Raw genomic sequence first — 20,693 nt, 5'->3', positions numbered from 1 at the left:
GATTTGCCTAAAGGGAAGGATCCAGTAGGCTGTAAGTGGGTCTTTACTATCAAATATCATGTTGATGGCACCATTGAAAGTTACAAGGCTAGGATGGTTGCAAAAAGCTTATACACAGACATATGGGATTGATTATCTAGAAACCTTTGCCCCTGTTGCCAATATGGCTTCTGTGAGAGTTCTTCTATCTTTGGCTACACACTCAGACTGGCCACTTTATCAATTGGATGTAAAAAATGCATTTCTAAATGGAGAATTACATGAGGAGGTTTATATGTCTCTTCCTCCAGGGATGTATGAAACAGATATGAAAGGAAAGGTCTGCAAGCTGAAGAGATCTCTTTATGGACTCAAACAGTCCCCTAGAGCATGGTTTGAAAGGTTTAGGGCTGCCCTTGTCAGCTTTGGCTATGTACAGACACAGTCTGATCATACACTCTTTGTGAAGAGGAGAGGACTCTTGGTTGTTTACATGATTGTGTATGTTGATGATATTGTTCTGACTGGTAATGATGACAGAAAATCTACCTCTGGGTATTGTAGCTTGGTGGCAGGTAACATTGTCTCTTGGAGAAGCAAGAAACAATCAGTTGTTGCTCGATCTTCATCCGAAGCAGAATACAGAGCCATGGCACATGGAGTTTCTGAACTATTGTGGCTTAAATCATTGATGGAAGAACTGGGTATTGAGCATGATAAGCCAATGATGTTATAATGTGATAATCAGGCTGCCATCAACATTGCTCACAACCCAGTGCAACATGACAGAACTAAGCATATTGAAATTGACAAACACTTCATTCGAGAAAGAGTGGCTTTTGGTGAAGTGTGTCGACCTTTCATCACCTCTGAAGGACAGTTAGCAGATTTCCTCACCAAGGGCATTCCCAAGGCCCAACTTCAGCATGATACTGGCAAGCTTGGCATGATTGACATCTATTGAACAAGAGAAGAGAAAGAGAGGAGAGGCAAGAGGACTAAGAGCCCAAAAGAATACTACAGGCGTGTGCAGTATGTTATTATTTATACTAGGATGGTCGTACAACATAAAAAATGAAGAAATTACAAAAGTACCCTTGCGGTACTAAACATATGTGTACAACAACATCTGTCAACACTCCCCCTCAAGTTGGGGCATAGATATCAATCATGCCCAACTTGTCACAAAGATCATGATGTCTGGAATGGTGTAGCCCTTTTGTAAAGATGTCTGCAAGTTGGTTCTCAGAGCTGACATAAGGAGTACATACTTCGCCTGTGATGACTTTCTCTCTGATAAAATGCTTGTCAACTTCGATGTGTTTTGTTCTATCATGTAGCACTGGGCTAGCAGCAATATTTATAGCTGCTTTGTTATCACAGAATAGAGTCATAGGATTGTCCACTGGGAAACCCAACTCACTCAACAGATTCTTTATCCACATACTTTCAGCTACTCTGTGAGCCATTGCACGATATTCAACTTCTGCACTGGATCTAGCCACCACATTTTGTTTTTTACTCATCCATGTAACAAGGTTCCCTCTTATAAAGGTGCAATAGTCACTAGTAGACTTTCTGTCACTTTGAGATCCAACCCAATCTACATCTGTATAAACTTCAACTTTCAAATGTTCGTGCCTTTGAAATAACAAGCCAGCACCAGAAAACTTTTTTAGATATCGGAGGATTTTTTCTGCCGCTTCAAGATGAGTGGACCTAGGTGCATGCATGAACTGACTGAGGACACCAACAGCATAAGCAATGTCTGGGAGAGTCATAGAAAGATATAACAATCTCCCTACAAGCCTCTGAAATTGTTTCATATCCTTGAGAGGTTCACCTTGGCTGTCACCTAATTTATGGTTGGGGTCAATGGAAGAGTCAATTGGCTTCACTCCCATCTTTCCAGTGTCCTGAAGTAAATCTAGGGTATATTTCCTTTGGGAAATGAAGATACCCCTTTTTGATCGGGCAACTTTAATTCCAATGAAGTATCTAGGAAGTCTTAGATCCTTCACTTCAAGCTGAGTGGCAAGGAAACCCTTCAACCTCTAGATTTCATCCTTCCAGTCACCAGTAACAATTCTGTCATCCACGTATACTATTAAAGCAGCCATTTTACCTTCTCCTCTTTTCACAAACAGTGTTTGATCTTATTGACATTGCTTGTATCCTTTCTGTTGAACCGCAACATGGAATCTGTTGAACCAAGCTCTTGGTGATTGTTTTAGCCCGTATAAAGACTTCTTCAACTTGCATACTTTCTGTTCATTGCCTTGAGCCAGGAAACCAGGGGGTTGAATCATGTAAACTTCCTCCTCAAGATCACCATTCAAGAATGCATTCTTGATGTCAAGCTGATGTAGATCCCAATCCAGATTAGCAGCAAAAGAGAATTGAACTCTAATGGAGTTCATCTTGGCAACAAGGGCAAAAGTTTCCGCATAATCTGTTAGACAGTTTTTGTATGCCCTTAGCTTCAATCTGATTTGATGTACTTTTGTTATTTAGTGGAAATAAATAAAGTGCATGTTTGATTCATGTTGTTTGGTTTAATTCTGTGTAAAACCCTAAAACTGGACATTTATAGAGACTCGTGTTAGTTTTAAATGTTCACAGCCGTTGGATAAGTCTGGGGAGATTTATCCTACCAAGGCTGATACTGGTGTGCCACCAAGTGTTGGGATGGCCTGTCTCAGCCACCAGGGTAAGACCCGAGGCACATGCAGTATGGGATTACTTGAATCCTTGAACCGGACCAGATTTCCAGTCTTGCCCTGGACCTTGGAGATAGATGGGCAAAACTGGAAAGTTACACCTGACCCCTAGACTCGATTATGACACTTCACTAGGTGTTGGATCAGGCTACCTTTGATATGCCAATCAGTGAGATCCTTAGCGGGGATCAAAACCTGGGTATGTTGGGGCAGTTTGAGAATTCATCTGAATGGGTGATCATAGTGACAGAATCAGCCACTTTGTCGGACAAAGGGTAATGATCGGGAATGCACTCTCTCTGATGGAATCCAAACTGCCGGCAGTTGATTTCAATCGTTGGAATTTTGTTTTGCAAAATTAATATATTTATATATATATATGTACGGTTTCAAATTGTTTGCAAATGGTTTTAATTCCCGGGATCCATGTGAGAGGAGAGTGCGGCACTGTTCCTTGCAGCCGAGGGAGAGGTCCTCTCTTGTCGGGCAGTGCTTGATCATTAAGGGCTGAGAGGTTAAGTGTAAGACCATTGAGGATAATACCTGATGGGCTAATCTTGCACCTGCCCACAGTCCCTGGGTTTTTATAAGATGGCTTGGCCCAGGGACCACTTAATGTAAGTGTTGGGCCCATAGGGTCCATATGATGGACTCAAGGGGTTCATTGAGTTTTTCAGTGAATTCGGCTGGGCCTTGTATTAAAGGCTGGGCCTAACCCATGTGGCTGGTGTGTAGATCAATGCTTGGGTCCCACGCCATACAAAGAAGCCCAACTAGGCAGTAGATTGGAAAGTAATTAGACACTAAACACTTAATGGGCCAGAAGCCCATTTCGAGGTGGGCTGATATGATCACCCATCCTTGGGGCGAATCTGAGATTAATGTTAGTAAAAGGATTGGGCCTTTAGCCTTATCCACTCTTGGAGACCAAATTCAAATTAGATTTGAATCTGGTAACCTCCTGATAAGATCAGGAGTAAGCTAACTTTATCTGCAGATAGGATTAAGATTATCCCCTATCCAAATACTGATTTGGATTGGGATAACTCCTAATTAGGAGGTTTCTTAATCAAGAAGAAAGGAGGAGAAACCCTAACCAAAAAAAGGGAGAGAAATACAACAAGCTATCGAATCAAGAAAAATCGCAAGAAAGGTTCCTGCGAATTGAGATCAAATCTCATACTCAAAAAAAAAAAAGGCAGTTCAGCCTTTTCGCCTTTAGAGTTCTCCTCCTGCCGCCCCCATCTCCTTTGCAAGATTAGATCTTTGCAGAAAAGAAAGTCAAGAAATCTGTTATTGACATCAGTCTTGCAAGAAAGACTGAAATAGATTCAGTGTTTAGTGCTTCCAGAGGATACTTGCGAAGGATCCAGTGTGTAGGACGCACCCTGCTGGTTCTGTTCCATCCACAGCTGTGTCATCTTCAGCAGGAACGGATCTTGGAGCATTCTTTGGGCGTGAACACCAACTTTGGGAGATAGTGCTTCTCCGGATCAGGTATATTCCTCCCATTTGTCTTTTGGTACAGATCTGGTTTGATTATGGTTCAAGTAGGATCCTTGAATATTGTATTCTAAATTTAGGGAATATGATTCCCAGTTGGGAGAAGGTAGGAAAATTTTTGAAATTCGCCCACCCATTCCGCAACCTTTATGGCGTCCATTAGATGGATCCTACCATTCTTTCATAATCAACTCCGTGCACTTGAGTAAACCCCTTTGCCACTAAGCAAGCTTTATACCTCTCCACCGTTCCATCAGCCCTATGCTTAACAGTGAACACCCATTTACATCCAACTGGATCCTTTCCCTTAGGAAGATCTACAAGTTCCCATGTGCCATTTTTATGAATGGCATTAATTTTTTCCTTCATGGCATCTGTCCATTCAGGTACTGAAAGAGCTTCTGCCACATTCTTGGGGATAGGGACACTGTCAATAGAGGTAAGGAAAGCACGAAATGAGGGTGAAATATTCTCATAGGAAACAAAGTTGGAAATGGGATGTTTAGTAGTGCACAATCTAACACATTTCCTGTGAGCAATAGAAAAGTCAAGGTCATTAGCGGCAGAGGTATCAATTTCAATAGAATCAGGAACATCATTGGGAGCCAAGTTACCTGAGTGGGTATGATCCTCCCCCAAGAAGTTTGATGGCACTGGAGGTATAGCTTCTAGATTCTCCACAGCTCTTGAATTTGGTTGGCCTTTGCGACGACGAAAGAAGACACGAAAAGGTGGAGGATCAGGAAGAGAAGGGAGTCGAACCAGTTTCTCCTCATGCCTACACTCCCCCTGAGGAGAAACAGGAAAGAAAGGCTCATCCTCAAAGAAAGAAACATCCATGGAGACATAGAATTTCCGAGAAACGGGATCAAAACAACGGTATCCCTTTTGAGTGAAGGAGTAAGCAAGGAATATGCAAGGAATAGCACGAGAATCCAATTTCCCACGAGTGGGAGACAGATTTTGGACAAAGCACCGACAACCAAATACACGAGGAGGAATGGGAAGAAGGGGGGCCTTACGAAAGAGAAACTGATGTGGGGCTTTGTACTCTAACCAACAAGAGGGCATACGGTTAATGAGGTAGGTAGAACAAAGAACAGTCTCAAGCCAAAAACGTTTTAGGACATTCATATGGAGTAGTAAACCTCGAGCCATTTCAAGGAGATGTCGGTTCTTCCGTTCAGCCACACCATTTTGTTGTGGTGTTCGAGCACAAGAGCTACAGTGGAGTGAACCACGCGAAGCAAAGAACTCCGTGAGATCACTATGAAAAAACTCTTTCGCATTGTCTAACTGAAAAATTTGGATTTCAATCTGAAATTGAGTGAAGACCATCCGCTGAAAATCTTGGATAATTTTTTATACTTCCTGGTTCGCATAGGATATACCCAAGTATATCTAGAATAATCATCAATGAGGGTAATAAAATACTTGTAACCACTCTCAAATGGTAAAGTAACAAGGCCCCATACATCAGAATGAACAATGTGAAAAGGAAATTGAGATTTACTATTTTTTTGAAGAAAATGAGTTCTACAATGTTTATTTAATTGACACGTTTGACAAGAGAAATCTAAAACGGACATTGACTTAAACAGTTCTGGAAACAAAACTTTTAAAAACTCAAAAGACAAATGACCAAGGCGACAATGCCATAAATAAACTTGACTCTTACAGGACTAACTCATAGACTCTGTAACATGAAAACCAGCCTTATTCTCCAGCATGTAAAGTCCATCAACCATACGTCCCCTGCCAATTGTCCTCCCTGAGGCCAGATCCTGAATCACACAATGAGAAGGGAAAAATGTCACTGAGCAGTTTAAGGAATTAGTAACACTACTAACAGAGAACAAATTAATGGGAAATTTTCGAACATGTAGAACATCAAAGAGGGTAAGGCCAAGGGGAAGAAAGATGGTTCCTTGACCAGCTATGGAAGTGTATGATCCATCATCTAGTCTCACCTTGTCTCTTCCAGAAAGAATGTGATAGGTTTGAAAGTAAGAGAACAAATTAATGGGAAATTTTGGAACATGTAGAACATCAGAGAGGGTAAGGCCAAGGGGAAGAGAAATGGTTCCTTGACCAGCTATGGAAGTGTATGATCCATCATCTAGTCTCACCTTGTCTCTTCCAGAAAGAAGGTGATAGGTTTGAAAGTAAGAAGACGTACCAGTCATGTGTTTTGACGCTCTAGAATCAATGATCCATGGAGAGTCAAGGGTGTGAGAAGCAACATGGAAAGTTGTGGTAGAGTTACCTGACGTAGATGCAAATGAGGTTGAGGGAGGAGCATCCATCTGACGAATTGCTCTACCATGGAGCTCTAAATGGTCACAGAAGGAATTCATAATATCCTCCCTTGGGTCAGATCTAGAGAGATCTGTCTGAGTCACAGTAGGGATGGAGGGCTGATTCTCCCGAATAGCCATGTTGGCCATGTTGTATTTCTTTGTACCTTGTTGTTCGGACCTTTTATTCACATTTGAACCTTGCTTCTTATACAGATCTTGAGCCCATTTTGGTTTCCCATGAAGATCCCAATAGGTATCTCTGGTGTGTCGGGGTTTCTGGCAATGAGTGCACCACAATTTGTCCTTATCTTCTGTTTTTTTCTGGAGATCTCCTTTCCTGGAAGAAGATCCCACACAAGTAGAGACACCCCCTTTTGCTGCCAACACAACTGCATCCCCACCAAGGTTGTTCATCAAATTCCTTATGCTCTCTTCAGATTGTACAAGAGCATAAACTTCCTGAACTGATGGAAGATCCTTAGAACTGAGAATCTGGACTCTGATAGATTCATACATAGGATTCAGACCATGTAAGAAGGAAAACACTCTTTGCTAGGAGACAAGTTTCTTGTACAGCTTTGCATCCTCGCCACACTTCCAATCCACATTCTGGTAATGGCCCAACTCCCTCCAAACAGAAGTCAAGTCAAAGTAATATACTGATAAACACCTCTCCCCCTGTCTACAAGTAGATGATTCTGCCTACAGTTGATAGATCTTGGCATAGTGTCGCAGTTCTGAATATGTAGATTTTGCTTGTTCCCAGACCTCATTTGGAGTTTCAGCCCACATGAAATTCTTCCTTATTTGAGGTTGCATGGAGACTAAGAGCCAAGACATAACCATATTGTTCTCCTGATTCCATCTATCATATTCAGCACTCCCAGAGTGTGGTTCTTTAATTCTCCCATTAATATAGCCTATCTTCCCCCTTGCAGTGATGTATAGCTTGATCCCTCTTGACCACTCTAGGTAATTTAAACCATCAAGAGGGACAACAGCCATAGGAAAGGATAGGTCACCACCGCCACTCATTCCATTCAGCATTGAAGAAACTCCAGATGTGGTTGAATCTTCACCACTCATGATTTCAGGTTTAAAAAACAACACCCAAAGAAGGAGAGCACTGCCTCACAGAGTTGTTACAGAAGGCACCAGGCACTTCCTGACCTTCAGTCCACTAAAAAGACTGCTATTGCAGCGCACAAACAGGTCCTTATGACCTACGGTTTCACAGGGATCCAAGAACAAACACTGTTGTTGCAGCACGTAAACAGGTCTATATGACCTATGGTTTTACAGGGATCCAAAAGACAAACACTGCTATTGCAGCACATAAACAAGTTTGTATAACCTACGGTTTTACAGAGATCATACGACCCCACAACAGAATGGAAGGAGCAAGGTAAAGTTCACCACACACCTAATCGGCAGACCTGGTACAGTGCCAACTTTAGGGCAGCTGAACAGTCAATTAGAGCAAAGTAAAAAGAAAGAGCTACTTCAGTCCATCAACAGGGTAGCCGAACAGCAGTAACACAAAAAAGAACACTTCAGTCGAATACTAGGGCACCCGAACAGCAGATGAACAGTAGATAATACCTTCTTGGACATCAGATGATAGCCTCTCTATAAACCAAAACTTTCTCTACGCTGGAAGATGAAACGTCAGGCAGACTTCTTTGAACATCAGATAGAAAACTCTCTATAAACCAGAACTTTTTTCTACGCTGGAAGATGAAAAGTCAGGCAGGCTTCTACTTGCTTAAGGTCCAACAGCAGATGGATACAGCTAGGAGATGAAGAGATTGATTGTTCGACATTGAAAGATGAACAAATCAGATTTGCTCCACATCACCCTTCAGGCCTGGACGACTTGCTCTGATACCATGTTGAACAAGAGAAGAGAAAGAGAGGAGAGGCAAGAGGACTGAGAGCCCAAAAGAATACTACAGGCGTGTGCAGTATGTTATTATTTATACTAGGATGGTCGTACAACATAAAAAATGAAGACATTACAAAAGTACCCTTGCGGTACTAAACATGTGTACAACATCTATGCTCAGCTTGAGGGGGAGTGTAGAGAAGATGGGCCGAATGGCCCATAGGCTGTTTATCCTTTTATATCTTTTATGTTCTTTGTTGTAATGGGCCTTAATCTGGGCCTATTCTTTCTAATGTTATGTCTTTTTAATTTTCTACCCAACTAAGGGCTTCTTTATAAATTACCAAAGTTTAACTTAATAAAATAGAATTAAGGGTGTAAGAGAAGAGATTATGTTCGAAAATCTCTCTCTGAACCCAAGTTGCCGCCACCTTCTTCTTCATCTTCTCCCCTCTTGAACTCTGATTTCTGCTACTTTCTTTTGATTTTTGCATCTTTCTAAACAATCCTTTTTTCTCAAAAGGTTGTTTTTCTTCACTAACTTCAAATGAACACTTAAAAGATAACTTTTGTTACAAAAAGACCCAAGAGACCAAAACCCAACAGAAATGCACCCAACTGCCCCTGACCAAAAATCGGACTTATAAAATGACGAAAATACCCCTGGTCCCAAACTGTCAACAAAGCTACCCAAAGACAACAAATTGGGACCACACTACAAAAAACATGCAAAACAGAATGCACTCACACATTTTTTCTTTTCCTTTTCGGTTTTTTTTTTTTTTGCCTCATCAGTTTTTGTCTCTTGCGAATTTGTATGGTGCTCCATGCTTATTTTTAGTCATTGGATCAATGCACATCCAACCAATTCCAATTGACCTATCAGGTCCAATATGTCATAAATCCAAGAGGCTGGCTCACCAATCCTGAATGGGGTTTGAGGGCTTATTCAGATTGGGGGTACAACCTGATTCCTGAGAATCTGACTGGACAATAAAGTTCATTTTGGAAAAAAAATATGAACAAGATAACATAAGGAAAGTTGGCAATAAAACAAATTATAGAGCAAGACTCTATTAACCAAATAAATTTAAAATGAGGATAGGTCTATAATCTATAGTAAATTATTGAATAAAAGTGAAATTCATAAGCAAGACTCCAGTAACCAAATAAATTTGAAATGAGGATAGGTCTATAAGCTATAGCAAATATCTCAAAACATTATAAAATTTCTTATATGTGTCAGTGTGAATTGAAGTGTTAAAATAAAAGCTTTCCATCAAACTACCTCTTCCATGGCAGTTTCTATCATGAAATACTGACCGAAGTGAACAAAAGAACAGAAAACAATTGGATATCAATTGCATGCATTACACACCTCAAAGACAGATATACGGGCAATATGAGGACCATTTGTTTCCAAAAGAACTTTCTTCTCCTGAAATGAAGGCAGTAGATGGAGTTGATATCTCCAAACATGATTATTCAGGAAAAAAATAACAACTATTGCCCATTTAATAGAACCAAATTGTAATAGTGGCTCAAACTATTGAAGAAACAGAAGATACCCTTCTACTACAGCATGAAGTAACTACTTATAGTTACAAAAGAAAAAGATAAAGCAAAATATTGTATTTTGTGTTTACTCACAGATTTCCACACAGGCTTGTCCGTACTGCAGCATTGTTACATGTAAGCATATACAAAAACAAAAAAAGCTTCAGCAAATTATGATAAAAGAAATATCAGCTAAGAAATAAATATATTTTTATCAGTAAATTAAACCTTTAATTAATTAAAGTTACTGTGAAAGTACAATGCAAGTCATCTTTTCATGACCCTGTTTACAACATATTACAGAATTGCCCAAAATAAAGCAGGTCTATCAGCTCCCTGCTTTGCTAGAGCATCCGCCATACTATTTGCTTCCCTTTTGACCTAATCAAAGCTGGAACTGAATTTTCTTGCTAGTGAGACAATTTTTCTGAAAATGAACTAAACTTCCAAGGTGCTAAGTCGATTTGTTTTGCCCAATTTATAACTAATAGTGAATCCCCTTCAATTTCCATCTCTCTTACTCCCAGCTGCTCAGCCAGTTTCAGACCTTGTAGGAGAGGGCCTGAGTTTCGGCCTGAATTGAGTTTTCAAAGCCAATTGATCCAAAGAACAGTGCCACAACTTCTCCTTGATGATTCCAAACAATTCCCCCTATCCTAGCCCTCCCTGGATTGCCAAAGGAGCTGCCATCAAAGTTCAGCTTTAGTTTGTTTGGTCCTGGTGGTTTCCAATTCATTCTTGCCTTTTCTCTATGCATTTCTGATTGTGCCGCTTCCCTCCAATTCCTTAGTATATTGTCTGTAGATATGCTTCTGAAGAGATCCAAGGTTTTAACCCAATGTGCGGTTCTGATCATTATGATTTCAATAACTTCCCCCCTTGACATTAATTTTTCATTGAATATCCTTTGGTTTCTTATGAAGCATATGTTAGAGAAGCAACAAAAAAGCATGGTTCTTTGTAACTAATTGTTAGAGTCGACAGCCCAAGGGTATTTGAGTCATTTCAGAATAGTTTATTCTAGTTTGTTTTGTTTATTATGTTTGAGATTGCATAGAGTGTCCCATACTTAAAAAGGGGCACAAAGGGGCACAAAGGTATATATCTATATATATATATATATATATATATATATATATATATATATATATATATATATATATATATATATATATATATATATATATATATATATATTATTACTTTTATTATTCTGGTCAGCTGGGCTATTTGATTTTTTTTCTCTCGATTAGAGAGAGCAGCCAAACCATCTCCTCATCTTCTCTCTTTTTCTCTTCTCTTCCTCTCCTTCTTTCTCTCTATTTTCCCTTTATTTCAGGAAGGAAAAATCAGGTCTAATCGAATATCTAACATGGTATCAGAGCCCTGATTTTCTTCCCAGCTCTTTTTTCTCTTCTCAGCGCCCTCAGCGGATTGAGTTTCAGATTTCTTGGTGGATACTTGGAGGATCGAAGAGAGACTAAAAAGGAGTTGTCGTTTCTTGTCTAGGGAAGTATCCATGCCTCATCCTTTGCAGTGATGAGAGGGGGAGGCCGTGGAAATAGAGGAGGAGGTTGTGTAGTTCAAAGAGGTCATGGTGGACCTATGTTGCACCGTGGTGGTGGACATAGTGGAGGTTGAGACAGATTGTGGGATGGAAGGACACACTGTCAGCTTTTGTTATGACTTACTTTGGCATCCCTTTACTTGGGCCAATCATGCAGTAACAGGGGTGGTGGTGATGCAGTTGATACTCAACAGACTGATCAAGCACCTTGTACATCTACTGGTGCTTCTAGGAAGGAGATGATGAGTGTCTCACATGATGAGTATGAAAAGTTCCTTCGAGCTACTTCCCAACAGAATACAACCACTCTTGCTCACTCAAGTATAGTTTGTCTGGCTTCCAAACCCTCACCTTGGATTATTGATTCTAGAGCCACCGATCATATGACTGGGACTCTAGGTTTGTTTTCTTCCTTTTCTCCATCGTCTATATCACAAACAGTCACCTTAGCTAATGGCTCCACCTCACCCATATATGGTACTAGCAATGTTGATATTGCATCTTTATCTTTATCTTTACTGTTGTATGTACCCAAATTTCCTTTAGTCTTATGTCTGTTAGAAAATTGACCAAATCTCTAAACCGTTCTATAACGTTCTTTCTTGATTCTTGTGTTTTTCAAGATCCAAGACTGGGATGAAGATTGGTGAAGGGCATGAAGCTGGTGGGTTGTATTATTTTGATGGTGGTGGTTCAACAGTAGCTCTTCAGTCTTCTCTTACACCTCTTCAATGGCATTGCAGATTTGGTCATCCTTCTCTCAAGACACTTTAGTTACTTGTTCTGTCTTTGTGTCATCTTTCTTCTATGGAATTTGAGTCATGTATGTACAGGAAACATCATTGAGTTTCCTTCAGTCCTAGAGTTGATAGTCATAGTTCGAGTCCTTTTTCTTTAGTTCATTCTAATATTTGGGGTCCAAACAGAGTTGTGTCATACAATGGTTATAAGTACTTTGTAATTTTTGTTGATGATTATTCAAGGATGGCATGGTTTTATCTTATGAAAGAAAGAGTGAATTGTTCTCCATTTTTCAAAAATTTTATGCTGAAATTCGCACTCAGCTTGGTGTTCACATTAAAATTCTTCGTTCTGACAATGGAAAGGAATACTTCTATACCCCATTTCAAGAGTACCAAGAACAACACGGGGTCATCCATCAAACCTCTTGCACCTATACACCTCAACAAAATGGGGTGGTTGAGTGCAAGAACAATCATCTACTTGAGAATGCTCAGTCCCTTTTGCATCACATGAGTGTTCCTAAACGTTTTTGGAGTGATGTTGTTCTTACAACTTGTTTTCTCGTTAACTGGATGCCATTGTCTATCATTGGAGGTCAATCTCCCTTCTTTGTCTTGTTTCCTATGTTGTCCCCCTTTCCTCTTATTCCAAGGGTTTTTGGATGTGTCTATTTTGTTCATAATCTATGCCCGAGGATGGACAAATTAGATGCACGCTCTACTAAGTGTGTATCTTTCTTGGATACACTCGGACATAGAAGGGCTATAAGTATTATCATCCATCCTCTAAACATTCATTTGTATGTCTTGATGTCACGTTCTTTGAGTTTGTTCCATTCTTTATGAGTAATGAGAGTCATCCTTCATCCCTTGCAATTCCTCTTCCAATTCTTGTTGATGACCGCATTCCTCTTGTTCCCATTACTCATGTGTCTTCGTCTCCTCCTCTACAGGTTCCTACTGAGTGACCACCTATCAGGCATGTGTATACGCATCAACAGACACTGGCTCCTCCTCGAGTTTCTTCTCTGTCAACAGATCTGGCAATTATTCCTAACCCCATGATGCATTCTCCGTTTAATCTTGATCTTCCCATTGCCTTGCATAAAGGTAAACGGAGTTGTACTTTACATCCTATTTCTAACTATGTTTTTGTCTCTCATTTTCTACTTCCCATTGTCAGTTTGTTTCTCTTTTGTCAACTGTTTCTATTCCGAAGAATGTTTAGGAAGCCATTATCTCTCCATAGTAGCGAAAAGCAATGGAAGAGAAACTCTCAGCACTTAATCATAATCACACGTGGGAGCTAATCCCTCTTCGTCTTAGTAAGCACGTTGTACGTTGTAAGTGGGTGTATACAGTCAAATACCTACCAGATGGAAGCAGAGAGAGCCTGAAGGCTAGGTTGGTGGCCAAAAGGTACTCTTAGTTGTATGGTGTGGATTATACAAAGACATTCTCTCTGATTGCCAAGATTGGCTCGGTTCGTGTGTTGATATCCTTAGCAGCCATGTTTAACTGGCCCTTCTATCAACTTGACATTAAAAATTCCTTTCTACATGTTGATCATAGTGAAGAAGTGTATATGGAAAAACCACCAGGGTTTGTTACTTAGGGGGAGGATAGTAAGGTGTGTAAACTCAAGAAGGCAATTTATGGACTAAAACAATCTTTATTCGCCTAGTTTGGTAGATTTAGTGAGGTAATCAAAGACTTCAGTATGAAGCAATGTCAGGTTGATCATTCCGTGTTCAACTATGATTCTGAAGCTGGAAAGGTCCTATTGGTGGAATATGTAGATGATATTGTCATTACAAGCAATGATAAGTTGGGTATTAATAAATTGAAGGCTTGTTTACATGATCACTTTCAGACAAAAGATCTTAGCAAATTGAAATACTTCTTAGGCATAGAAGTTGCAAGGTCGAAGCATGGCATAAATTTGTGTCAGAGAAAATATGTGCTTGACTTGTTAGAAGAGACAGAATTGTTGGGTACTAAACTAGTCGAAACACCTATGGAACCCAACACCAAATTAAGAAGCGGGCAAAGAATTTGATGATCCTGGGAGGTACAAGAGGTTAGTGGGTAAGTTGAATTATTTGACTATTACTTAACCAGACATTTCCTTTGTAATAAGTGTAGTCAATCAATTTATGCAGAAGCCCCAAGTTTCCCATTAGAATGCAATTTTGAGGATTGTACGGTATTTGAAAGAGGCCCCAGATCATGGATTATAATCAGGAGGAAGTCTTGAAGTAGAAGGTTATACAGAAATTGAGTCGGCCCATTGTCTGATAGAAGGTCCACTACAGGATGTACCTTTCTTGGAGGAAATCTAGTAATGTGGAAGAGAAAGAAACAAATAGTGGTAGCAAGAAGCAATGTTGAAGCTAAATATAGAGCTATGGCACACAACATGTGAGTTAGTGTGGTTGAAGAACCTTCTCCATGAGATTGGGTATACACTCAACAATCCTATGAAGTTGTATTGTGACAATCAAGTTGTTGTTCACATTGCATCTAATCCAGTCTTCCATGAAAGAACAAAATTTGAAATTGACTGCCATTTTGTAAGAGAAAAAGTGCTCAATGGGCTGATTTATTCACAAAAGGGTTGATTTGGGGAAAGGTGGATCATATATGTAACAAGCTGGGTTTATATTCTCTAGCTTGAGGGGGAGTGTTAGAGTCGACAACCCAAGGGTTTTTGAGTCATTTCAGAATAGTTTATTCTAGTGTGTTTTGTTTATTATGTTTGAGATTGCTTAGTGTCCCATACTTAAAGAGGGGCACAAAGGTCATTATACTTTGTGTGTGATATATATATATATACATATTATTTTGGTCGGCTAGGCTATTTGATTTTTTTCTCTCGATTAAAGAGAGCAGCCAAACCATCTCCTCATCTTCTTCTCTCTCTTTCTCTTCTCTTCCTCTCCTTGTTTCTCTCTGTTTTTCTTCTCTATTTTCTCTTTATTCGGGAAGGAAATCAGGTCTAATCAAATATCTAACACTAATTAATACATAAAATGGTGAGAATTAGTCAAATTCATTTTTAATAGCATCATGTGGCTAAAGCTTTTAAGACATTGCACCATGGTTGTCAAGGTGATGCCTAGGCGACAAAGCACCCAAGGATGGCTGCCTTGCTTAATCGCCTACAAATTTTATACATGCCGCTATGAATCACTTTTATATTCTTTGTATTCTTTATATTAGGATAATTAAATAGATATCATTAAACTAAAATGTTCATTTTGTGGGTTTATATATTAGTTCTTTTTATTAGTTTTATAGATGTTAGGGTTCAATCAACACATGTTGCTGTATTCTGTCTCGAACCCTCACGGACTTCAAAACTGAACCAATAAGCAAGGAAGAATTTAAAATTCTGTCCAATCAACACATACTTCTTCTCCTTCCACCTTTTTTTTCCTTTTCCTAGACAAAAAAATAGGGACTTAGCCCCTATATTTTCAGAATTTTCTTTTCTTTCTTCTGTTTCTTCTCATAAATATGTTGATTTTCTATGTTTTAATACGAAACTTATACTTTTATATGGAGTTTATTGATAGTACTCTAAAAAGTGCAATCCTTCACTCTTCCCTTTTGCCTCTTTCCTGCTAGGATGGTAAGAGGTGCTGTGGGAGAAACCAATTCTTTCTTGAATACCCACTAGCATGCAAGCAGAGACTGGAACCAATGAAGGGGAAGAAATGCCACCAACAGAACTAACAAAACAAAAATGTACAGAAGCCTCAACTAGACCTGAGGAGCTATAATAACTGTAATAAGAATTATATTACAAAGCATTTCTAGCTCTGGTTTCAACGTTTATTTGTTTAAGCCTGCTGTTTTTGTAATAACTGTTATAAACTGTTAATAGCACCTAAGACGTGCTACATGGCTAGTATGTTTAAAATGTAATGAACTATTGAATGGATATCAAAACCACTATGCCATTTTAATTGGATAAGATTACTAGAAGAACCTTGGTTAGTCTTAGACCTACCACTGTCAAATGCAGTAATTCCTCCATTGATCCAGAGTGATGAGGTGGACCCTAGTAGGTCCTACCATGATAACACATGTAGGTTTTACACATCATTTGTTTAAGTAGCTTAATGGGTTATGTTAATAAAAAATTCGTTTAGTTATTAGAAGAAGGCTTCTAGTTGGCTACTACGCCCAGGCAGGTAGTCTCTACGTAAGCTGCAAATCACCCTGTCTACTCAAATTTTTCCATTTATTTGCTTTTATTCTCTGATTGTTGTTCGTTCAAGGTAAGCTCTAAACTTCCTGCATCATCTATGTTATAACCCAACAAAAAAATTCCCCAATGAGAGGTCCCACAAAACCAATAAATTCTATTTTGAAAGCTGAATATTCTCATGATCTTCGTATGTATCAATGTATATATTGCAAAGCATGTTAATGATAGTAGTAAAATCACTAGAAGAAATGATAGTAGTAATGATAGTGGAGCATTTAATCAATGAATAATGAACAAGAAGGCGAGACGCAAGATCGCTCTACTCAACTGATCCGAAATTGTAGTCCGAAACGTCTGCTCTCCCAACGAAAGACAAGCAAGCCACTTGTCCTTAAACCCCATCTCCGCCTACAACAAATCAAAACATACGTTGACGAAAAACTGCAGAAAACCCGGATGACAATTCTATGAAAAGCACTACATGAAGGGAGAATTCATACGCCGATGAGTTCTATGAGAGCGATTCCGGCGAAATCCTGGGAAGTGATGAGTTTGAGTTCAGAATGCGAACCCGAACCACCACCGCTGCCACTGCAGCGGCGGCGCAGCCTGCGGAATCGTTGCCGGAGTCGGGAGGTACCCGAGGGTTTCGACCCATTTGTAGCATCCGCAGAGTCTAAGCGGTCTGGTTTCGAGCTCCCATGACCCATTTTCTCGCTCTCTGTCCTACCGTGTTTCTGTGTTTCTGAGAAATCCGACTGTTAGGAGCGGTTGTATTTCATTGGTGAGACAGATAAGAATATAATGGAAATTAACCACTAAGGCCACCAACCGCTGACTTGACTTTTCTTTCATTTTTGTTCTCAAATACCCCGAATACCCTTCAAATTTTAGGAAACTACCAAAGTGACCAACGTGCTACAAACTGATAAAATAGTCATAACTCATAAGCTCCGTTTGGGAGTGCTCATTCAATTAATAAATGTTTATCCTAAAAAGTGCTTATAAGTGTGTTGAATTTTGAAAAAGTCTTCTTTCAAATGGGAGAGCATAGGTATTTGGTAGGCCACAATGGGACTGATGAGGGCGGATTTGGCCCTCCAATGATATTGTGACACATGGCATCTCGAAACAACTAGGTGACACCCAGAACCACTTTAGCAACAACTTGCCTTAGCCAAGTTGATGGTGTCCCACCTAGCGGCCTGGCACAGGTGTGAACTAACAGCCTGGCACAAGCACAAGCTGGTGGCCTGGCACAGGCACAACCTGGCAGCCTGGCCCAAGCGCAAGCTGGTGGCCTGGCACAGGCGCAACCTGGCAGCCTGGCCCAAGCGCGACCTGGTGACCTATGAGACATGCTCGGCGACAAATTCGGCATGCATATCCTAACATTCCCACGATCCTTGGAAGTTGGCCCACGTGCCGAACGATCCGAAGGGTGGTCAACGTCCATGGCGGTTGCCTCAAGGAATCTCGGACCACTTAGACGACTTCTCGAAAATCTCAGATATGGTGCGTGAAGCCAATGCCAAACAATGCCTATATAAAGGCACCAAGCACCAATCCCAATGACATGAGGGGGGCAAGTAAGCATATTCTAGCTCTCATACTTTGTGATTTTTAGCTCGCAATCTACTATGAGAGTACTGACTTAAGAATCGGAGCGACCTTGCCGGGTTAGCCACCCCGGGTCCTCTGACATTGATTCCTTGCAGGTCTCTAAAGAACTACGAAGCTCAACAATCAATCCAGCTCGGCCCGGTAAGCTCGGCACCTAATAGGTAGCTCAGAACTCTGGTCAACTCATCACCTAACCTGCCTAACTCGGCCCAGTCAGTTCAACACCTAACCTGCCCAACTCGGCCCAGTTAACTTGACACCTAATCTGCCCCCAGCTCGACCTGGTCAACTCGGCATCCAGGTTCTCATCTAGAAAAAGTTCACTTTGGTCTCTGAGTCATCGGCCACTTGGAAGCAAACCAAATGACGAGGTACTTGACCAAAAATTGATTCATCAATTGGCGTCGTCTGTGGGAAACAGTACACAAAGCTAAGCTCTCATCCTTCGAAAGGCTAAGTCCTCTTCTTTCAAAAAGCTAAGTTCTCACCTTTTAGAAACTAAAAGATCTCACTTTCTAGTTTCCATTTTTTATGAACTCAAAAGACTATGCAGGAAGTTGATGGCCAACAGATAAAGCCTCACCAGTCCTCTTCGTGAGGTATCCTCTACAAAGATGAGCTCTTCGTGGCTTCCGCAGGAGTAGGCGGCCAACAGACTACATGGACGCCCTTGCCGATCGAGCCTTTCGAGGATCCTGTGCGAGTTGGTGACCTAAAATCAATAGTGATTCCCCCGTAGGTCGAGCTCCTAGTAACTTCTTGTAGGAATGGGTAACTGACGTCACTAACAAGGCTGATGCAGCGTAGCCGTAGCTCTAAGGCGCGACTTGATGGCCTGGCCCAGGCGCCGACCTGGCGACCTGGCCCAGGCGCGAGCTGGCGAGCTGATAAAAGATCAGTTCCACATAAGACCTAGTCGCCTCTTCAACATGGGCAAAATCAGAGGTTAAGGAGAGTGAACTACGAGTCACTCTCAAAGCCTAAGGGCTAAAGTGTCGAGCAGATAAAAGACCTCGGCACCACATAAGTCCTAATTGCCTCCTCGGCATGGGCATACAAGTCCCAATCGCCTCCTCGGCATGGGCACATAAGACCCAGTCGCCTTTTCAACATGGGCAAAATCAAGGGTAAGGAGAGTGGACTGTGAGTCACTCCCAGAGCCTAAGGTATTGAATCGATGCTTACGAACTCATCAAATTAGTCATTTTAGGCCAAAAGGAGCAATCTACTCCCTTCGTCGCGTTACTTTCGGCTCGGGAGTGGGAGCAAATGATGAGGGTGGATTCGGCCCTCCAATGATATTGTGACATGTCATATCGGAACAACTAGGTGACACCCGGAACCATTTTGGCAACAACTTGCCTTAGCCAAGTTGATGGTGTCCCACCTGGCGGCTTGTCACAGGCACGACATGGCCCTGGCGCAAACTAGCAGCTTGGCACAGGCGCGAGCTGGTGGCCTGGCAAAGGCGCGACCTGAGGGCCTGGCACAAGCACGACCTGGCAGCCTGGCCCAGGCGCCAACCTGGAGACCTACGAGATGTGCTCGACAACAAATTCGACATGCATATCCTAACACTCCCACGATCCTTGAAAGTTGGTCCATGTGCAGAACGATCCAAAGAGTGGTCAACGTGCATGGCGGTTGCCTTAAGGAATCTCGGACCACTTAGACGACTTCTCGGAAATCTCGGATATGGTGTGTGAAGCCCACACCAAACAATGCCTGTATAAAGGCACCAACCCCAATGACATGAGGGGGGCAAGTAAACATATTATAGCTCTCATACTTTGTGATTTTTAGTTCGCAGTCTACTATGAGAATATTGACTTAAGCATCGGAGCGACCTCGCCGGGTTAGTCACCCCAGGTCCTCTGACATTGATTCCTTGTAGGTCTCTAAAGAATTACGAAACTCAACAATTAATCCAGCTTGCCACCAGGCAGCTCGGCACCTAATAGGCATCTCGGCACTCTGGTCAGCTCATCACCTAACCTGCCTAGCTCGACCCAGTCAGTTCGGCACCTAACCTGCCCAGCTCGGCCCAGTTAACTCGGCACCTAATCTGCCCCCAACTTGGCCTAGTCAGCTCAGCATCCAGGTCCTTATCCAGTAAAAGTTCACTTTGACCTCTGAGTCATTGGGCACTTGGAAGCAGAACAAATGACGAAGTACTTGACCAAAAATTGATTCATCAGGGACTAAGAAACAAGATAAGCACTTACTAAAAAAGGTCAAAAATTTTGGATTCTTCAAATCCGATTAATTTTAAAAGAAAACACTTATTCTGCTTTTTTCCCCATTCCTAGACATATATAAATGATTATTGGTGTGATCCCAATTCCCAAATAAGGACGTAAAAATAATTACTCTCAAATAAGGGCTAAGTGACAATTCCTTCGAATCCCAAATACATCTTACACCACACATATGGAACTCTAGCATGTGACCCAGCACACCGATCAAGATGTGCGGTGTATGATATACTTGTAAAGCATGACAATTTAAAGGTTTCGTAATCTAGAATGAGGAGGATAGGATAGGAATATATGGGGATTTTCAGACAAGGTTGAAAATATCTTTTTGAAGTAAAAAAAGCA

The 20,693-nt window shown here is 41.0% G+C and overlaps 1 protein-coding gene across 2 annotated transcripts in view; it reads right to left on the bottom strand.

Moving 5' to 3' along the window:
* The window catches only part of LOC148876117 (phosphatidylserine decarboxylase proenzyme 3-like), a 110,492-nt gene extending 93,216 nt beyond the window's left edge, over positions 1–17,276 (bottom strand). Inside the window, exons 1-4 of one of the 2 annotated variants that reach the window (XM_088966148.1) lie at positions 16,971–17,276; positions 16,799–16,878; positions 10,038–10,062; positions 9,766–9,825 (exon numbers count right to left, since the gene is read on the bottom strand). In XM_088966148.1, coding sequence (XP_088822274.1) covers positions 9,766–9,825; positions 10,038–10,062; positions 16,799–16,878; positions 16,971–17,180 — 375 coding nt within the window. In that variant the 5' untranslated portion in view covers positions 17,181–17,276. The remainder of the gene's footprint in view (positions 1–9,765; positions 9,826–10,037; positions 10,063–16,798; positions 16,879–16,970) is intronic. The other variant, XM_088966147.1, reaches the window with a different exon arrangement.
* Positions 17,277–20,693: the final 3,417 nt, after the last annotated feature.

Source organism: Nelumbo lutea, chromosome 1 (genome assembly GCF_056320005.1).
Source record: "Nelumbo lutea isolate HS-2025 chromosome 1, American lotus-T2T, whole genome shotgun sequence".
In the NCBI taxonomy this organism is placed as follows: domain Eukaryota; kingdom Viridiplantae; phylum Streptophyta; class Magnoliopsida; order Proteales; family Nelumbonaceae; genus Nelumbo; species Nelumbo lutea.
Note: the sequence above shows the minus strand (reverse complement) of the source record. Positions and strands in the feature narration are given on the sequence as shown.